The 19996-nt window shown below is 44.7% G+C and overlaps 2 protein-coding genes across 25 annotated transcripts in view; one reads left to right on the forward strand and one right to left on the reverse strand.

Moving 5' to 3' along the window:
- LOC1270021 (probable beta-hexosaminidase fdl) overlaps positions 1–19996 on the reverse strand; it is a 39649-nt gene that overhangs the window by 12879 nt on the left and 6774 nt on the right. The gene's annotated exons all lie outside the window — the stretch shown is intronic.
- Positions 658–19866, forward strand: LOC5667349 (uncharacterized). 7 transcript variants are annotated; one of them, XM_061644170.1, is made up of 5 exons: positions 658–980; positions 3960–4411; positions 4480–5007; positions 14107–14248; positions 16560–19866. In XM_061644170.1, the coding sequence occupies exons 3-5, from the start codon at positions 4769–4771 to the stop codon at positions 17991–17993; spliced, it is 1815 nt and encodes a 604-aa protein (XP_061500154.1). In that variant the 5' UTR covers positions 658–980; positions 3960–4411; positions 4480–4768; the 3' UTR covers positions 17994–19866. The 7 variants fall into 7 exon arrangements, with proteins under 7 accessions (XP_061500154.1, XP_061500159.1, XP_061500153.1 ...); XM_061644175.1 differs by lacking the exon at positions 3960–4411 and having other exon boundaries at positions 16560–17612; positions 17736–19866; XM_061644169.1 differs by lacking the exon at positions 3960–4411.

A 19996-nucleotide genomic window follows, 5' to 3' on the forward strand; every position in this document is an offset into this window, starting at 1 on the left:
AAAGCTGTAATTATTGCAACATTAAAAAATAACATTAAAGAACGTTATTTTAGTAAAGAATAGCCAAAACTCCGTAAAGAAAATATTAAAAAGGCAAATGAAATGTGAAAAGAAAACATCATTTCAAAACAGCAAAAAAACGGGGCAAAGGGAGGAGAACATTCCAAAGGACAAGAAGGATTCAACAACAGCCCAAAAAGAAAGGATGGTAAGATACATCGAACCGAAATCGCCCGAGGATAATGGTACAAAATGTCAGCGGCTAAGCAAACCCGACCAGAAAAGGACAGGGAAAGGCTAGAGTTGTACGAGCTTTTCCAACACACGTGCACACACACACACACACTGCACACATCATCAGCTGTGAACGTTTTTGCCCACCGCCGAACGCACCCAGAGCATTCACCATTCACGAACAACGGCTGCACTGGAAAGCTTACACAACACAGCTGTGGAGAGTCGGACGTCGAAAGCACGAAAAGGTGTAAGCTTCTCTCCTTTCCTTCCACTACTGCTCTTGAAGCTCCACCGGAAAAGGACACAGTGGGAAGGTAAGACTGGGAAAAGACGGACGACTACGGGCCACGCGCAGACACACCGTATTTCCCGCCAGGAGCTCGCGCTCGGGAGCAGCGTGTTTTCAGTCGGCTCGTAGGAAGTGTCGCGTGCAGGCGTGCTGCGCCGTACAACAGCAAGAAATACTCTCCCAGAGTCGGGTTTCGTGCTCGGTTTTTGGTGTGCAATCCGTGGTGCGCGCTCGTGCGGTGTTGCCGACCATTCCGACACAACAGCGACCACGTGCGGGTGCGTTCGTTTGCTGGGTGGAAAGTACATTGTTTACACGCGTGGATGTGCAGCAACAGTGTATATGGTTGCTCTGGAAGGTGCAGAAGAGTTTTGTGTTGCAGTTTTTAGTGATTTTGTGGATCTAATACCAAAGCAAAAGGCTTTTCGTTGCGACAAAAATAACAATCAATCGCGTATGTAATGACAAATTTAACAAATGCGTTAGTGAGACCCCAATTTCATACCTTATTCAGGCGTCTATGACGTGATTGGGGGTTATGGTGCTTAAAAAAAGATAAAAAAAAGATGTGCACTATGGGACAAGCCCTAGAAGGTTTGTTGTGGGGCTAGCGATTGCCATCGCAACGGGGATTGAGTAGCAATGGTTCGTTGCAATTGGACAATGTCACACTACACGTCATCCAACAGAGAGAAAAAAAAAACACACACACACACGCGAACTGGGAATCCCTTTGGAGTAGAAGAAGCGACACGCCAACGTCGATGATACTACCGTGAGCCTTTTCTCGCGGGTATACTTGACCTTCCCCAGCCCTGGACGGAGCACGGCGGCCCGATGCAAGAACCTAACCGAGCTTTGCGTCAATTGCCGGTAAACTGGAAGTGCTGACAAACACACATACAAATGCCGATCGATGACAATTCCATTCCATTAGAGGAAGTCATTGATTTGTGCTTCTTTTTAGCTTTTAGCTCACCCGCGCTATACAGTACTCAAGGCAAAGAGGGTACCGCGCGACTTTGCGCCTTTAATCGCATCGCTTTCTCCTTCAACTGAATGGTTGAGTTGAATGAACGGGGAAGCAATGTTCACTGTAATACCACCACCACCATCAGCTCTCCCCATTTGGCCGTTTTTCGGTCGGTCCAAGAGACGGTCCGCTCTTCCGTCTCGTCATTAGCTGATTGGGCTTCGGACAGTGCGCGCCGTCTTTCCATCAGTGAGGTGCAAAACGAAGACTCGTAAGACAGCGCGCAACCTTCTACACGCGATTAACCATTAGCCCTGGGGGTCCTGCTTACACACTATCATCAAAGCATTTTCGCGCCATTTAATCGATTCGGTAGTAGTGGTAGTGTTGGTTAGTGATGTTCGAAGAAAGCGTAAGACCAAACATTTGCTCCGGGTTCCGGGGTGTTGTGGCTTTTAGCGTGGAAGTGGCAGTAAACAGCAGAGGGGGAAAATGGAAATAGCGGTTGCCGATGGTACCCCTCCAGGGCAGATCACCACCGATCATAGTGCAATGGAGCAGCAGAGCTGGCACAAAAGGAAGTGTGGTCCTTCATTGCGTAGATAGTGGTGCTGCTGGTAACACTGCCAGCGGAGCCGAAGACAGATCAGACAGCGTGTGGGCATATAGCGTCGTGCGAGCGGAAGTTTTCTGCTGTTTGCTCTTTGCAAACACTTTGCAAAACAAAACCACCGCGACAGCAAATCTCGTGTGTGTAGAAAGGAGTCTATTCTTCCTCTAATGGATACAAACTGTTCGATTGATCCGTGTCGGTGATGTTAGGGGAGACGATGAATTGATTGAGTGAAAGTGAAACGAAGCAAACAACAAACTTCTAACGGTTTTGCGGGACACGAAAAGAGCCTGACAGTGTGCCTTGTGTCGGTGTGTGTCTTGTGGAGTCGAATACGACACTATCGAGGAGTCGATGATTGCATTGTCAGTTTGATTTTTTTTCCATTTCTTCAATACAAAAGTGCAATGAGAGAGATATAGACGAGTAAGCTATTATTGGAGGCCAAAAATAGAGCCAAAGTAAGCAGGGATAATCCTTCTAAATCCCAGATCCTAATGAAATTAGACCCCTTGGAAGTGTTCACATCACAATTCTCAGCGTAAAGAGATATCATTGGAGCTCTGGAACTCCTGCCAGAGCAGCTTAAAAGAAGTACAAGTAGTTTGATTGAGTTATAATAACTTTGACCGACAGAGATAGAACTCCTCCCCATTCTTCTCAGTCTATCTGCAGGAAAGTGGATGTTACTACTCTACTTGATTGAACCATTTCGGGAATGTTTTAATCATTGAATTAACCCCATTTCCCACCGATCAAGCAGTTTGCATTTTAATTGCACCAATGTTTCACCGTGCAATGCAACCGAAAAGCACCCTGAATCGCCAGGGCTTGTAGCGGCACAGCCAAGCGGCAAAGTGGTGTCTTGGTACCGAGCGCCCACAGCAATCCACTAACGAACCGCGTCGTTCCGCGTTAATCTGTTTTTCGCGTGCCAGTGCCACACCTGCTTTTCTAACAAGAGCTAAGCATTAAAACCAGTACACTACAGCACCGGTGAGTTATAGGCAGCTTTACGGACCCGCGGTTTATAACTACTGCTACTGTGTACTCTTTGCCAACCAAACAAATCGCGCCGCTTATCGATAGCGAGGTATGTAGTATGTTCCGAATTTCTCGAAACCACCGGCCGCCTCGCGCCGCGGCGTAATGCTTCCGGCTTCCGGCGGTGCGGGGGCTTTCTTCCTGTGTGTGACCTCTATTTTTCCTACCCGGTTGATATGATGGATAGCATTGCTGTGGGTAAGGCGTCGTTGGTAAGTGCCCACCATCACCGTCGGACCACACGCCGGACATACATCAGTCTTGCTGTAGTGTTTCTTGCTGCATTAAAAGCGAAGGAACCTCCAAAGTGACCATCTATTTGGGGACCTTCTACACACACGGGACGGAGCGAAATGGGCAAAATCATGGGAGAAAATAATGGGTTTTGGTAGCGACATTCTTCAAAACAAAAGCTCTTACCCAGTTGTTGGCACTTGAAATGGTGTTTATGTCAAGGATTTTCGGGTGACGCATCGAAAATTGGGCAGAGAACGGGGTGCTTTATGCTCGTAATTTGTTCATTTTGACAGAAGGATGTCGTAATTAGTGCTTTATTTTGTCAAACATGAAGTAACGGAATAGGAGGGAACATTATGAGTTAATCTTTTGGATTTCTCGAAAAAGGTCAACGGTCTAACGTTATAATCATGAGTTCAGAAGCAAAAACGTTCTACTTTAAGGTCATTGAGGTCAGAATTTCAGTGCAAGTGCAAGAGTGATTTAAAAACTCTAAATCTAATAAATCACCATAAAGATTGAAATTTCTAATTAGAATAATCTTCAATGTTTTACTTTGCATTTAGTGACTAGCATATAAGTGTTTAACCAACGAATTCACTCTCCCATTGGCACCTAGTAAATGACTTGCTAAACCCTACAACAAACATTAACATAAAAGCATGACAGATTTTCATCTAAACGAATCGTTTTTCGATCCGTATCTATTATCACCAAGCCTCAAATAAATTCACCGTAAACTCCCCCTCCGTTCGGTACGGTACTGTGTCTCTTCGGTGTCGCCCGGACACGGATAAGATCAACAGGAACGCCGCCGAGCCGTTTTGCTGCCCAATCGGGTGCATTATGCATCGTAAATGGAGCTATGAATGTGATTAGCATTTTTATGCCATTTTGCTGCTCCGAACGGCAGACCGACCCCGAAGCAGATGGATTTTCTCGTTACGCTGCCAACGGTGCTAGGTGGCGTACTAAGTGAAAGTGGAACGCCACAGCACGTCCCGTGAAGTGAAGAAAGGTCAGAAAAGGCCCGTTGGTCTTGGGGTGATAGTTTTTCAATTTTCCTTCCTTTCTACTTCGCTCCAGTGACAGTGACAGTGTTACGCTCGCCAAGCATAAGGCAGTTGTCCAGCCGTTCAGTGAAACATTGGTGAAAAGTGCAATGATTTCCAACCGTAACAGTGCCCACCAACGCAGACCGCACAGAGTGCACAAGTGAAATAGGTGCACAAGCACAAGTGAGTGAGTGAGCGAGCGCAGCGCCATTTTTTCCCTCTATCCCGAACGGAATGTGTCGAGGGGTAGCGAGCCGGTAACGACGCCGGGCCGGGACGACGAAATCGAACCGAAAGTGCAGACGCTGAATTCGTCGGGCATGTCCTTGAAGCGGCTCGCCGTCATATCGGCCGTCGGTTCGCACAACAGCTTCAACAATCAGACCATCTCGTACATCAGCTCGTACAGTGGGGCGAGCGGGAGCGTGGAGCAGGGCGTCATCGTTGGGCACGGTTCGGGCGGGTCGGGCAGTCTGCGCACCGGTGGCCACCACCAGGGACTGCAGACGATGCGCCCCGGGGCGAATCTGCACGGCAATGTGAACATCATGCTCGGCGGGTAAGTTTTGTTCATCGATTAGACATTATTAGTACAAATGATTAGTATATTTTAATGCTGCTTTGCAAATGTGTTATTTTAAGTGCAAAGTGTGTATTTGATACAGTTTTCAGGGGTAAAAATGTTAGAAAATAATTCTGCATCATTAGTAGGCTTAAATTCCACATTTTATTCAAACGACTTTAACATGATAAGTGACGAACCCTCTTACTAAACTACTTATTTGCATTGTTTTTTCTTAAATTACTATTCAAAATTGACACGAAAAAAGCAAAAAGCATAAGCATAAAGAACTACTTTTTTTCCAACAAGAAGCAAGTGATAAAGTCGATATTCATCATTTTTATTACGCTCATAATTGTAATACCAATCCCATATAAAAGACAGCGCCATTCCTCTGCATAACAGTCCGGAACTTTACCAAATGCCCGTTGTAAATTACTACAAAACACACCTCACTCACCCAGACCACCGCGCCCAAATAATGGCACACGCCTAGGCACCTCCAAACCTCGAACCACCGTGACACGACGCTAACTCGATTTCCATCAAACGAAATCAACTTTTACCACTGCTGCTTCCCTTGCTTCCCCTTCAGTTCCCTTCTCTCTTGTTTACACTCCAGCACACTCCATATCTTGCACACACACAAACACACTATATGGGCGCCCTCTATTTGGTAATAAAATATCGACCCAACACACAGCGTTCACGCGCAAATCAACCTTTTAAACAACCCCGCAGCAAAAGGCCACCCTTTGACCCCGGTGTAGTAAGGTATTAAAGTAATTTATTCACTTTTAATTTCACCAATTAGCGAACATTTACATTTCGTCCACAGTGTGGCAGTGTCTTTGCTGGCAGCTAGGCTAAAGGCTTGCAGCAAGCTCCCCCCTTAACGTCGGCCCCGAATGCCGACTCATTTTAAGGCTCGCGCTGTGATCGTGGATTTATGGATTGTCTTACATTCTTGCACGCGCTTCTCGCTTGCCAGGCGCGCTGAGCGATCGTTGATTGGCGATTGCGTGCAAATAATAGTGCTACACATGTAAAGCATAAATCAGCATCAGTGTATCACAGTTAGTGGCTCCTTTTCGTTCGTTGGAACCGAAGCGAAACTAGCGACTAAGCTACGGTGATAAATCATGCCGATTAGAATCTAAATTACTGCTACAAAATGTGACGATTTGTGCAATGTAGTTGCTGCTGCTGCTGCTTAAGAAATGAATAAAAGCGTGATATTCAAACGATTATCATAACGCAAAGACGGTACATAAAGCACATACACACACATACACGATAAGCTGTCTCGCTTGTTTGAGCTTGTTCTTTTTTTCTAATAACTAACACGCCAAACACAAACAAAAAACCCCACACCTAAGAACGTACGTGTCGCGAAGTATGCAAATTTGCTCAGCACACGCTATACTGTTGTTTGGCAAGTTTGCAGACAGAATGTAAATGAGCAACAAAAGGAGTAAGATGCCATCAACACTTTCACTGGAAAAAGCTCTCTATGGATTTCCCTTTTTTTCCTAGTGCCGTTCAATCGAACAGGGGCTAGATTATTTGGATTTGGCAAACCGTTGGCAATTCCCCCATTGACAAGTCACCACCCGTCATCCCCGTTTACTCCTTCGGGCTGTTGCCAAAAATGGGTGAACTTTAAGCATAAACTTGCTACCGGCGCGTTCGCTGCAATCGTTGCCCGTGTAGTTCGCTGATAGTTGATATGGAAATGGCGCAGATTTTACCATACGGACGCGCCCCAACAGTCTCGATCGCGAGAGGGGGTGTAGAAGTTGAAGCCTTTTTACGGTGAGAAAAATCTTCAGCTCGGTGGTTTCGTTTCCAATCGACCACCTCCTGTGCTTGCGTATGCGAACGGGAGTCGAACGGAAAAAAGTAATAGATGAGTTTGATCATTCGTAGCACGTCCCGATAATAACCAAACCCCGTTCCCTTTCTCCCGTACACTGAGGGGCAGAAAGTGGGGGGAAACCCATGGGGAACATTTCCCCACACCTCTCCCCGGGTACAAGCAATGGGAAAGATTGACATGTCATCGGCACAATGGTGGTCGTCGTCGTCATCGCCACACAACAACCGATCCATTGGGCGTTAATGGGACGATGATACGGTTCTCTCGCGCGCTCGCGCTTTTCCCGGACCACTCTTTTAAGGCCACACAAACACACACACACACACACTGAACAACAAGAAAGCTATACGTGAACGGTGCGGCAAATCAGACATTAAACACGGGAGACGGGAATGGTGAAACGACAGAACGGGACACACGCAGGGGCAAGAAAGTACGCGCGGAAAATTTCCAATTCATTGCTGCCTGGGGCAGCATAGTAAACATAGAGATATGTGTATAAATGTGATTATGATGAGAACGGAAATGAAATATCGTCTTGCTTGATAGCACGAGGGGGAGGGGGGGGGGAGGATCGGGCTTTGCTTTTGTTCGCGAAGCATGGGTGAGGTGCAATGCATTGCAACATTTCGCGCGAGTACGCGTCAGCGAGAACGAACACGCGGTTTTGTGGAAAGGAAAATGAGATTGGAAACCATAGTTTGTTATTACCGCTGCTCGATTACGTTCGATTGAGCTCGTTTCTGGCACGTTTTCTCTGCGTATTGGTGTCATAATGATAACGCGGAACGAGGTTAAAAATATCTAAAGCATGATGTCTATGATGTGATGATACTATTAAGCATGATTTAGTGAAGCGAGACGTCATATTAGTGTATGATAAAAATAAAACCAGAGGTATCATTATTAGCAGAAGAGATTATATAAAACGAAATTGTAGAAGAAACAAAAAAGAAAAATAAAAACTCCAGACCCAAATATCATCACAAAAAAAACGAGTTGAGAAAGAATAAGAATGAATGTGAAAAAGGAGCTGACAATATAAAAATAAATAGAACCGTAACCATCACTTTGAAGTTGTCCAGGACATCCCTCATTACAGCGCCATTAATCCGATGCGCAATTGTTATCCTCGGTCCCAACCCCCTCCAAACTGTCACACAACTTCATCCCCATCGCATTGTTGGTCCCAGCAAGCACCACCGTAAATGAAATGCATCTTTGCAACGAGATGCAGCGACCACGAAGCTTTGATAAAAGCTATCAACGTTCCCACTACGATTCCCACTTTCCTCTCCACAAACCCACCCCAAAAAACTGACAGCAGTTTGTATCGCCAGAAGAAGACAAAAACAAAACAGGACGGAAGCAATCGACTCCTTCAAAAGCGGTGGAAGGACAGATCTTTTTGTGTTTGTTTTGTTTCCCCTTTGCATAAAAAAAAGATTAACGATACCTCTGTCCAACAACGGCACACAATGAGGCACACAATGAGGTCCTTCTTCCGATTGTAGGACACAGTAGCATCGAACGCAGACCACCCGCCTCGTTTCCTAATGACTCGGGAGGTGTTGATGTAATACTTGCACCGAAATCCACCAACTGAGACGCGGCGACGAACCTCAACGCTCCCAGACGGCCCCAAAGTTCAAAGAGAGGCCTAGTAATGATTTTCGCCCTCCCCCGGGAAGCCCATTACCTCTTGCTTTCGTCTCTGCTGCTTCCTGTTTTGTTCAGTTTAATATTCAAACGTATCGCAGCACACCGAGAAGGCTAGGAAACAGCTACACCTTTGTGTTTGTGGCTTTTTCTTTTCCTGTGTGAAGTAACAGCAGCAAAACAACGGCACAGAATGAGCGCAGCAAATTGCAGTCACCTTCGCACATTCACCACCGGAAACCGTTGCTCCATCTCTATCGCTCTCTATCTAACACCCATCAAACCACCCATTCCGCCTACCGCCAGTGTCCTTCTGGTGTCGCCTTTGACATCTCGTCGCTTGACAATTATACAAATCGGAAGCATATTGTCGGATGGGCTGGCGCTGACTGCTGGTGACATCATTTTGTGCATTCCAGCTGCGCGAACCACCTACCCCGCAACCCGCACACAAACACAGACTCGACATTTGCATAATGCGAATGCAACATCATCCTTGAGTGATTCCTTGCGGGAAGGCTGCAACCAACTGATGAGATGGTTTGTGCGACCGCAATCCCGCCACTCGCCGGTGTGACACGCCATCGCCACCAACACGGAAGGAGCGTGTTGTGTAGAAGCGACAACTGATTTCAGCTTAATGTAACTGGTACCACTAATGAGAAGCTTGCCGGTGTTGCCAGTGGTTCGTGTGGAAAGGAAGCGGGGAAAAGCTCTTTTTCAAAACGCTTGGGGAAAATGTCAAAATATTCCTTCTTTTGATGATGTTCCCTTTCCAAGTACTTTTCCAAACACTGCACATGATATTTGAAATTATTTTTGGAAAAAGCTGTATTATTTTCATTTTTTACCTTCACACACACATCACGTCCACGCTTGCCGAGGTCACCGAGGCAGCGGCACAGGAAGTGATTTCGCTCTGCAACTTTATAATTACACTCTCTTGACATGTAATTTAGCTAAGGACCGGTCGACACATTTTTCACATCCGCCCGCCCATTTTCACTCGCCGGAAATAGTAAAAAAAAGAAGAAGCACAGATAAGACCCACCACCAGGTAGGGAAGGGGAAAGAAAGCAAGGACGGGAACGTATCCTGCGGGAGGATTGCGCGGGCACAGGAAAATATAGAACACATCCTGCACAGTTCTCTCCCAGCCCATCGGGACCCGGGCCCGCTTGCCGATGGTTTATGGTTTGCTTCGATTGCCCCGGGCTGTTTGCCTGGCATTTCACCACGGTCACCACCTTTGGGTGCAGCACAGCACACCCAGGCGGTGGCCTTGCCAGCGCCCAACTCATCGCCCATAAGTGCAAGCAGGTGATGAGTGGGAAAACGGGTGGTGGTTGAAGTTTATGTTTTGCCTCCTATGGCTAGCGCCGGCCGATAAAACGCTCCCGCTCCCGGATGTATGCAGTTTGTTGTCGGGGGTGGGGGTAAAAGAGGATTGCTCCACCTTCAAGCATGAATTTCCTGAAAAGGATTTTTTCTGTCCTCCAACCGTTTTTTCTTCTAAAGATTCGAATTGAGATTCTTACGAGAGCGAGTTAAAAAAGCAGATTGCCAAAAGGAATTACGAAAATATTGCAATCATTGGTGAAGGAGAACAAAAAAAAACTAATCGAAAATCGTTCTCATTTAGTGCAGTGTCCTGCCCCCACCCGGAAGTGATAACGTCGCGGTAAAAACTCTTCGTTTATAGAGAGTTGCCGGGAACAGGCGAAGCAAAAAGTCACACGAACCAAACATGTCGCTTTGAAAGAAATAAATGAAAATTAGAAAACACGGAATGCACCAACCTCCAAGCTCTCTCTAGCCAGGTACCGTACGGGGAGCAAAAAAGAGAGAGGCTTTGCCACTTATTTTCACGTCACAAACACTTTTTCAAACTCACTCGCTGTGTTTGGTCTGGTAGAGAGGGAAGGGGGGAAGGATTAAACCAGCTTCTTCTGCTTGCAGCCGGCACAGGTCGACACAAGGGCTGCTACACGACACGATAATCACGAACGATTCGATTAGACATAATTGAACTAGTGTGTTTGCACACGAACGATTTGCTTTCCGCTTTGGTGCTGGGGCGTTTATCCGATCGTTTGCTATCAATTAGGTGATTTATCTTCCATTTACCAAGAGCACACGAGAGAGTGCGAGGAGCGGTGGCTGGAAGTTTTGCTACAAGAAGGAACGGTGTTCTGTAGAAGGAAGGCGTATTAATCGTTGTTTGTATAAGCTGGATAAGCTCAAACGATGATTTATGTATATTATTTGGAAGTATATCTTCGCTTCAAGTTTTCAATAAATTAAAAGAATGAAAAGAAGCACATGAGAAAAGCTAAAAACGTAAATGCCAAAAAGATAATAATGTAAATTAAAACAACAACAAAATCATATTTGAAACATATACAAATAGACACAGAGAAATGAAATCAAATTAAAACAGGCATACAACAGAACACTAAAACAAAATCAAATAAAAGAAATCAAATAAGAAAATAAATAAAAAAAACTAATTAATTATACGAAATGAACATAGTAAAAAAACATAAAATCAGTAGAGACGAATACAATATTAAAATTAAACAAAATAAGTCAAGTAAAAACAAGCCAACAGCTCACCATAAAATGCTCGCAGATATGATAAAAAAACCAAACACATTTTCACCAGTATTTCGTAATGTTTCCCTCAATCAATTAAGTATCGTGTCTCGTGCAAATTTTAAAACGCTTTGCCCGCAAGCAAACAAAGAGACCGTGCCCTCGTACCCGCAGTGAAAGTAAAAGCTTTGACACGCTTGTAAAATAAAAGTTTTTCAAAACTTTTGGTGCAAGTTGGAGGAAGTTTTTTATTGTTGTGTTTGCACCCTCCGATTAGAAGGATCTCGGACGGCTTCACAAAAGAAGAGCTTGCTCCAAAACGGCTTAGCGTCTAGTGAGGCGCAAAAAAGCGAATGAAGTTATTTCAACGCAATCGACATTTTCTTGTGTGTAAGTGTGTATAGTAGTGAGGTTTTGTTTTTGAGGGCTATTTTTGGCTATTTTTAGTAAAGCTGCTCCTTCCCTTTTTACTTGCTTTTGCTAAATTCCTTCCAATGGGAAGGTGTGGTTCTTTCAAGGGGCCGAAATTCCACCAGCAATTACCACCACCAATGGAAGGGAAAATGGAAAACAAGCCTCAAGGTTATACTTCTGCATTTGACATTGGCCTGTCTTGTGGGGAGATCATTTAGTGTCCTTTTTCTTTCTGTTTTTTTTTTACTATCTTCCATGCACGCTACATCACTTCAACCAGCTAAGTTTACTGTTACAAATTTGTTAACCAATTTTACCAAAGCAATCCAACGAGAAGCTTTGTACATTAACACAACAACAGCAAAGAAATTGTTTCCACTCTTTCCGCATCGCAGGGATTATGTTGTACCGCAGTTTTGTTTTTTTTTTTCGCTTAACAAAACCCTTCAAAACCAAGTTTCTGCAACAAGTTTGTGCGCTTTTTTGTGTTGTTTTCTCCCTTCTTTATGTCCTTCTCTTCAAGAACGACCCAACACCGAAATCAATTGCTATTTCAGAAAAAAAGATGAAAAAAAGAAGTTTGACGAAACCGACCGTGCAAAGAAATTAAAATAAGGAAAACAAGAACGACGCACACCATTCGCAAGTGCGCTGGAGTGTGATTGACCGAAAATTGTTTTGCTAAGTATCGCTTAACAGGAGAGGGTGGTTCTTCCGCTTTCAGATTAGTTCTGCACTATTTGCACCGTACAAAAGCGAGTGGAAAGCGATAGTGAGATTGTTTGGACAGCGGTCTTTACAAAGCACTTTCCTTTCCTTTCTTGAGGACTTGAGTTGGAATCGTTGAGTCGGAGAGACACGGGACAGACATTTGTTAAACTGCTATTAAACACAAAACGATACGAATTACATTACTATGTTGCTAGATACAAATTCAAAACTGCAACAGGAAAATAAACATTTGATTTCTAAAAACATTGTTTTATATTTCACAATGCAAGTAGCGATTCATTTCCAGCCTGCCAGTTCCTCATTCACAGCAATATAATGCAACGAACGAAATGAAAAAAAGCGCTTCCTACTACAGCCGCTGGGGCTTGTCCTAGAGCAAGCAGGGGAAAACAATAAAATCTTATTACCTGTCACAAACAGTAATGAATTTATGCTGCAGTTTAGATTATACTACGCCAGCGCCATCATCTTCGCAGTGAGGTTTATTCATGTTTCATAGCAAAAATAATTGTTATTTGCCTGTCGTCACAATAAAACCAGCAAAAGCTGCTGGAAAGGCCTTTACTTCTTATTTTTTTTAAAGCAGATTCTACGTGTTTTTAAGGGTGAAAAACTATACAAAAATATACTTTTAAGCAAAAAAGACAACTCATAGAATCATTATATTATTTGAAGCATCAAACCCTTTTCAAAGTAACCCAACTGAACAAGACGGAATGCAAAATAATGCTAAACACAACCCGTTGTTTCAGCCACAAATAGCAACACGGGCACACACAATGGCAATCCATTCATAGTTGCAAAACAATCATAAAGAAATGTATTGTACATTTTCCTACCATTACCATACAACAGGGTCTATCATCAGCACGTGATAGACGCGTTCTCCATGGCGCTGGCAGCCGGCAGTACGGTGGTTGGTTATTGTCGTGACAAATAATAAAACTCACCTTGTGTACATTTTTGTGCCCGACCTTGCGACATTCTTCGCGGTGCACAACAATAAGAATGCTAGACCATTTTTGTCAGTTCGTGACAGAATGCGCGCACTCACACAGCCATACACACCACCCACGAACCGATAAACGCATCATTTGCACTTGCGGTGACATGTTTACACAGTTACAATACTCGTAAAGATTAGAGCTTTTCGAATCGTAAACATACCACAAACGACCGCTCTTCTCGGGGAGTGAGAGGGTGGAGAGGAGGGTTTATTACGCGCCAAGTCGCACTGCGAAAAGAAGAGGTCATCAGTGGCCATTTTTTTCCTTCTACATTCTTGCTACGATTGTGGATTATGCGCCTTTTAAAGCGCCAGTTTTTTGTTGTTACTCTTTGTTCGGCTCGGTTTGGAGCTAGAAAACATCCAAAAAGGTCCCGATAAAAGGCTCAAAAAGCAAAACGGTGATACGATTCACGGTACAAATCCTTATCGCGGCTGTAAACTTTATTTTATTCACACTACGAGCACTGGAAAGTTGTGCTTCTTGATCGTTTTCCCCATCTGCCTCACTGCGCCCCAAGAAGCATCTTATCCCTCTTTTTTGTTGTGTCACTTTATTGATTTCTTGCCATTTTTATGACCATTTCTAAAGGCTTTGTGACAGCAAGTGAAGTAAATTTTAAGAGCTTTTCATTCTACCAGCTTGAAGGGGTCTTTATTCTAGAGTAAATGTCGCATAGAATGGTTTCTAAATAAACTGGTGCCGTGACCAGGATATATTACGTCATCACTTAAGCGGCGCTGTTAAATCACGCCACATTTTAAAGCATCTTGCTTCTCTTTTTTCGTTTTCTCCAATTCCTCTTTCCAGAGCGATGCTATCGGTGGTCATCACGGTGGTGTGCTTCGTCTGCTACTGCTGCCATCGGAACATAAAGAAGCGCTCCAACTCTCTCTACCGCCAGCAGTGGCTCGACGCGGACACTAACATGGAAATCTACAGCGTGGAACAGGTGCGTAGCAACTAGCAAAGGGGTTTTCTGGGTAGTAGTAGTAATCGCTCACTAGCAATGATCAAACTGAGGTCGTGAGGTTCTATTTAAAAGTGAAAATACGCTACAGAGAAACCTGTCCAAAGTGCCAATTTGCGCTTCGCCCTTTCCCGACACGGTAGTTGCAATAACATCCACATCGTCGTCGACGTTAGCCAGAATCGAATAAAATCAATCGCTAGATGGACGGTCTCCGACATGCCGGCTACCACCACGTTCACCGTCCAGAAACCGTGCGGTTAACTGGGTCAGCATCGCGCGCGCGTGATATTTTAGGATCCATTAAACATTTATAATCGCCACTGCAGGCCCGAATCGAACACCCCCAGCTTCTCCCTTCCCGCACCCCCCGAGTAAATGGCAAAATGGCAATGGAGAAAGGGGAACCGATTGCTCCCTTTTTGAACAGATTCAAGAAAGTAGAATGGAAGAAAGCTTTCCTTTCGATCAAAAGACTTGAAAAGGGTGCAAACTGCGCGTGTAGGTGTGTGTGTTTGATTGTGTAAAAATCGATACAAAATTGCAGATGATTACATTACCCGGCCCCATAACTCCACCCTCCTTTAGACGCTTCGGGCAAAGGGAACTAAGCAGTAGTTGTTTGCCCTTGGCCTTTTGTGACGGCGACAGCGCTGCGTTCCTGGAAAAGGGAAAAGTTTTCTACCACACGAAGGCACCCGACCTGATTCATTATAAACGATTGGCGTGATGTAACCGAACAGTTAAGTGTGCTTTTGATTGAGTATGCGACGTAAAGCAAAAACTAAAATAGCTATTTAAAATCGCATAAAAAAGGGAAGCTAAGAAAGCACAAGCACGAAATGGAGGTACTCGGCACATAAAGGGAAATAAAACAGAACAAAATACATCATTATTTAAATCAAAGAAAATTAACGTTGCATACAATTAACGCGGGGGAGAAAAAACAAAGAAACATTCCTTGGAATTGATTCATTTTGTGAGCGGAATTTCCTTTTCACACGAAACCGTAACAGTGTGTGATCCCTTTTTCCCTTTCCATCAGAGGTTACCACACACCTGAAAAGAAGGCAGCCCAACTTTAGCGTGCAGCCAAAGTAAATATAAGAACCAGGTTTTCCAGGGGTTCTCATAGTTGTGGGACACTTCCTTGACTTTTTCTTATGGGAAGTGAACTTCCTTGATTGGAAATTGGACTCTATGGCCAGACTCATTGGACATTGAAAAACCCCTATTGGATTTCTCCAAAAAGGGTGCTGTAGAGTCCAATTCCCATTACATTAAATTCATTTCACGTAAGAAGGAGCCAATAAAGTGTCCCACAGCTATGAGAACTCCTGGCAAACCCTGTAAACCAGGAAAAGGCCCTAATCCCCTTCTCCGAAGTGATTTCGATCGAAATGGACGATAAATCCAAACAGTTCCAAACAACGAAACGGCACACAAATCACTACCATCGAAGCACACAAATACACACACACACACACACACATACACATGGCACACGTCAACGGGAAAACGGTCAACGGGCAGGAAAGCAGGAATCAGCCAGTAGGTTAAATATTCAATCAAGTAATCGAATAATCTTAATCAAGGAAGTTAAGACGACGCATAGCTTCTAGCGGTTAGTTTCTTGTCCTCAAACGAGATCTCTTACTCTCTTATTCTTGCAACCCCAAAAAAAGACAACAAACATCCCTCCAAAGAGCATAAGAGGGCAAGAGCAAAGAGAGAGAGGGTAATGAAAATTAATTGCCCTGTTTACGACAAGTGTCCCGGTGTATTTCATTAAGCTCGCGTCTTAAGAACGCCTTCCCACTAAGCGAGGAGCGTAACAGAGAGTCTTACCAAGTACACCAAAAAAAAGAAAAAAGTAGTTTAATTAATTTATGTGCATCACAGAAACTGTCCGCAAACACACCAAACCGCCGCACCGCCAGCCGTTGGTTACTTTCCGCCTCTTACATTGGATGGTTGCCTTCGCCTTCTTTTTAACGCCCTGTCATTTGGCACCTTCCTTTGTGCACCTTGCCGATGTAGGACGGGGCGAGGGGGGGGGGGGGTTAGATTGAGGTGAAAGGTGCATCTACGCTACGCTGCACCTTACACTCTTCATTAAGTGCAGCAGCTGGCGGGTGCAGAAGCGAAGACAAAGTTGTTGAAGTTGGCGCCCTTTTATTGTCCTTTTTCTCGGGTAGCTCTCACCGAGTGTGTCATCGTGCAAAAAGATTAAGAATCTCACTAGCTCCTTTCCACTTGCTCTTTTCATCTTCCCCCTTCCCCGCCACCACAGTGCTACGATCCACCGCCGAACGGGACGTCGTCGGGTGGCTTTTTTATGGACGGCAGCAGCAGCACAGCCGGCGACTATCAGTCGCTCCCGACTATGATCACCGCCAGCGCGAGCGCAATAAATCATACCACCGGCCACCATCATGCACAGTATCCATCCTACCATCAGCAGCAACATTATCATCAGCAGCAGCAGCAACATCATTACCAGTACACACCGTACCCGAACGGTCCACCGCCCTCGTACGATACGGTGGTCGCCCAGGACGAGCTGCTGGCATCGCGCCGCAAGCGCGCCTACGATGCGCTCCCCGCCGACGACACACACCACACACAGGAGGAGGAGGAGGACGTTGGGCAGTCGTCCTCTCGCCGCTGCTCCAACCACGAGCTACACGAGTGTGATAAACAATCGGTCTATGCGGACGGTGCGACACCGCTTCTGCTGCCGAAGACATCTCGCCCGCCCGGGAACGGTGACGTATCGGTAGCGTCAATCGTGCGCCGCCCTTACAGCGATGATCCGGATGAACCGACGCTCTGCCGCAGCGTCGTCGAACCCGACTGGAGCGAGGAGGGCGATCACCATCGAACGAGCTGCAACTGTCCCGCGGTGGTGGCCACCAGCGGCGGTGGCGAAGGTTCCATTGCCGGCCCGCCAATTTACTGTCGTAATTGTGGTTACTTTGTAGCGACCGGCTCGCCAGCGCTGGAACGACGGCACCACCGTCGCAGCCACCGACGGAACCTCCCAATCGAACGGACGCGTAACGAGACACTCCTAGTCGATTATGAGACTCCAGCCAGCGACGTTGTCAATCGAAACAATGTCACCGATGATGGCGGTACCGGCCAGACGGTGGACACGGTTGACATTGACATGCGGACAACAATGCAGATGGTAGCGTCGTCTTCGACCGGCCCCTCCCGCCGGTTCGATACGATGAACAACAACAACGCCAGCAGCAATAGTGCGGCTAATGAAACGCAAAGCTCTCCAGCTGCATCGAATTTATCCACCGCGCCACCACCACAACAATCATTAGCCAGCACGGTAAGCAGACGGAGCAGTAGCTTCTTCGGTGCAGCAAACAGTGCAAATAATAACATCATTATCGATTGTTCGGTGGTGATTCATGGTGACGCTGCTCCCGTGACCGGCGACATCATCCATCAGTGTCCAAACACGTCCAATCAGTGTTGCAATCAGCTCGATAGTTACTTACAACCGGGAGCCGGGGACAGCAACGGCAACACCGATACGGCCGTAGCGCCGGTCCAACCCGCCGCCACGGGTCCATCGTCGTCCGGATCGCCGGGCAGTTTGCTGAACGAGAACGGTTTGGTGCGGCTAGACATGAGCCAAATCATCGACAACACCGGTCTACCGACGTACGAGGCGGCCTTAAAGCTCGAGTCCAGTGGGTACGTGTAGAACAACGGAAAAGTAAAGCACACACACACACTTAGGGGAAAAAAACAATTGGAACACCAAAACAACACTTCGAAAAACACATTTTAACAAACACAATTTAATGGCCTTTTAGGGAGTAGAGCTTCGTTTTGCTTGTTGTTGATGTATAGGAAACCTCTTGCACCCACAAAACATTAGCATTGTGTATCACTACCCTTCAACATTGTGAAGTGGCGGCCATATCTTATCACATTGCGTGGATGCATATTGGTGGTAGCGCCCGCAACAACTCCCGCCAGGCAGTAGTAGAAAGATTCTGAATTATTTTTTTGTGAAATATGTAGTGTGTGTGATGATAGGGTGTCTAAGTCCAAACGAATGGAAAGCAATCAAGATGCAAGGCTGGGGAGTTTTTACATGATTGAAAGGTTTTGGAAAGAAAGGGAACTACTGGTGGAAAATGCTTTAATACTACGACTTAACTCCCTCATAAAGAACTTTTCACAATGAGTTTTAGTGATGGTGTTAAGATTCTTGCAAGAAATTATAAAACAATATGTTAAATGTATGTTTTCAATGAAGAACTTGATGTTAGTAGTTGAAGAATAAAGTATCCTTTTGTTTGGAATATCTAATGCTCTATTATTATGGGTTTTCCGAGTCAATTTCGAATGTAAACATTGTTATTCACCGCATGCAAAATGTTGTTCCACATCCATCTGACTTTTCATTTCCATCATAATAGTTTCTATTTTCTTCAACATTATTTTCAACACGGCTCAAGCTGGATTGAGTTTGACAGTTCCTTGCTATGTGTTGAAAATCATGTGTAAAAACTGAAATTTCATTTTGAAGTTAATATACCATTTGAAAGCTGTTGAAAAACAACTTGAATGCGATGAATAGTTATGTGCACATTTGAAAGTAACTTGGAAACCCCGTAAACCTATTGACAGCTGTTGAAAAACATCTTGGATGCGATGAATAATAATTTTTACGTTCGAAACAGACATCGAAAACTCTGTATATTATGCTGAGTTCACGTGCTCTTTTGACCGATTGCTTAATTAAGACCTTTAGATAGCAATTGTTGCCGTTCTATTGCATCTAGGCCGTATTGAAAGAGAATTTGAGATATAATTAGAGTTACCGATAAGTTCCGAGCACTACAGCAACAGTTTAAGGCCACAATGCAGTTGTAGCTTCGGCTAGATGTTCATCGAAAGGAACGGTTTTAATTGCAATTAAACTGATCACTTCATCAGACAAGCTTCCTTCGAATAATTGCTTCTATTTTTATAGCCTTTAATGCACGAATTTGATGCAAGAGCATTCAAAAGGATTGGAAACAACCTTTGTTGCAACAGTTGATACGTATTGTTCTTCCAGAAATAGGCAATTAAATTCGTTGTACATCTCTTTACTCAACTGCTTTTGCTCGCAAGGTTGATAATCAACCCTTTACGATTGACTTAATTTTTAGTAAAAGAACCTTGAAGCACTCTCCAATAAACCATTTCAATTGTGTAAAAGCACCTTAGTATCCTGCAATCACGCATCATGAAAGTTGATTAAGTCTCATATTTTACGAAAAACAGCGCCACAGCGGGTAAGACAGGGCCAAGATAGAACGGGGAAAGAAAAAAATACAACCAGGGCAAAGAATCGTAGGATTGCAAAAAAAAAATCCGCCACGTTGGATGGGAGTAGAGGGGGATGCATCAGACAAGGTTTCAAACACGGAAAAAAACAAACAAAAACAAAAAGAAACCCATCATCATATCGTGTATCCATCAGCAACCATCAACAAAAGAAAGGCTTTAATGTTGTACTGTGTAGTACTGTAAAATAAATGTATAATGTTTCCATACTAATAAAGTGTGACATAACTGTGTGTGTGTGTGGGTGTGTGGATGTGATGAGGAGGATTTTGTCTACATTAAACAAGAAAATGGTAAGTAAACAGGTAAGGTAAGAAAGCATAATTCTGAGCAACTATATACAAACAAAAAGGTATTTGGGTG

The sequence above is a fragment of the Anopheles gambiae genome, chromosome 2 (assembly GCF_943734735.2).
Source record: "Anopheles gambiae chromosome 2, idAnoGambNW_F1_1, whole genome shotgun sequence".
In the NCBI taxonomy this organism is placed as follows: Eukaryota; Metazoa; Arthropoda; class Insecta; order Diptera; family Culicidae; genus Anopheles; species Anopheles gambiae.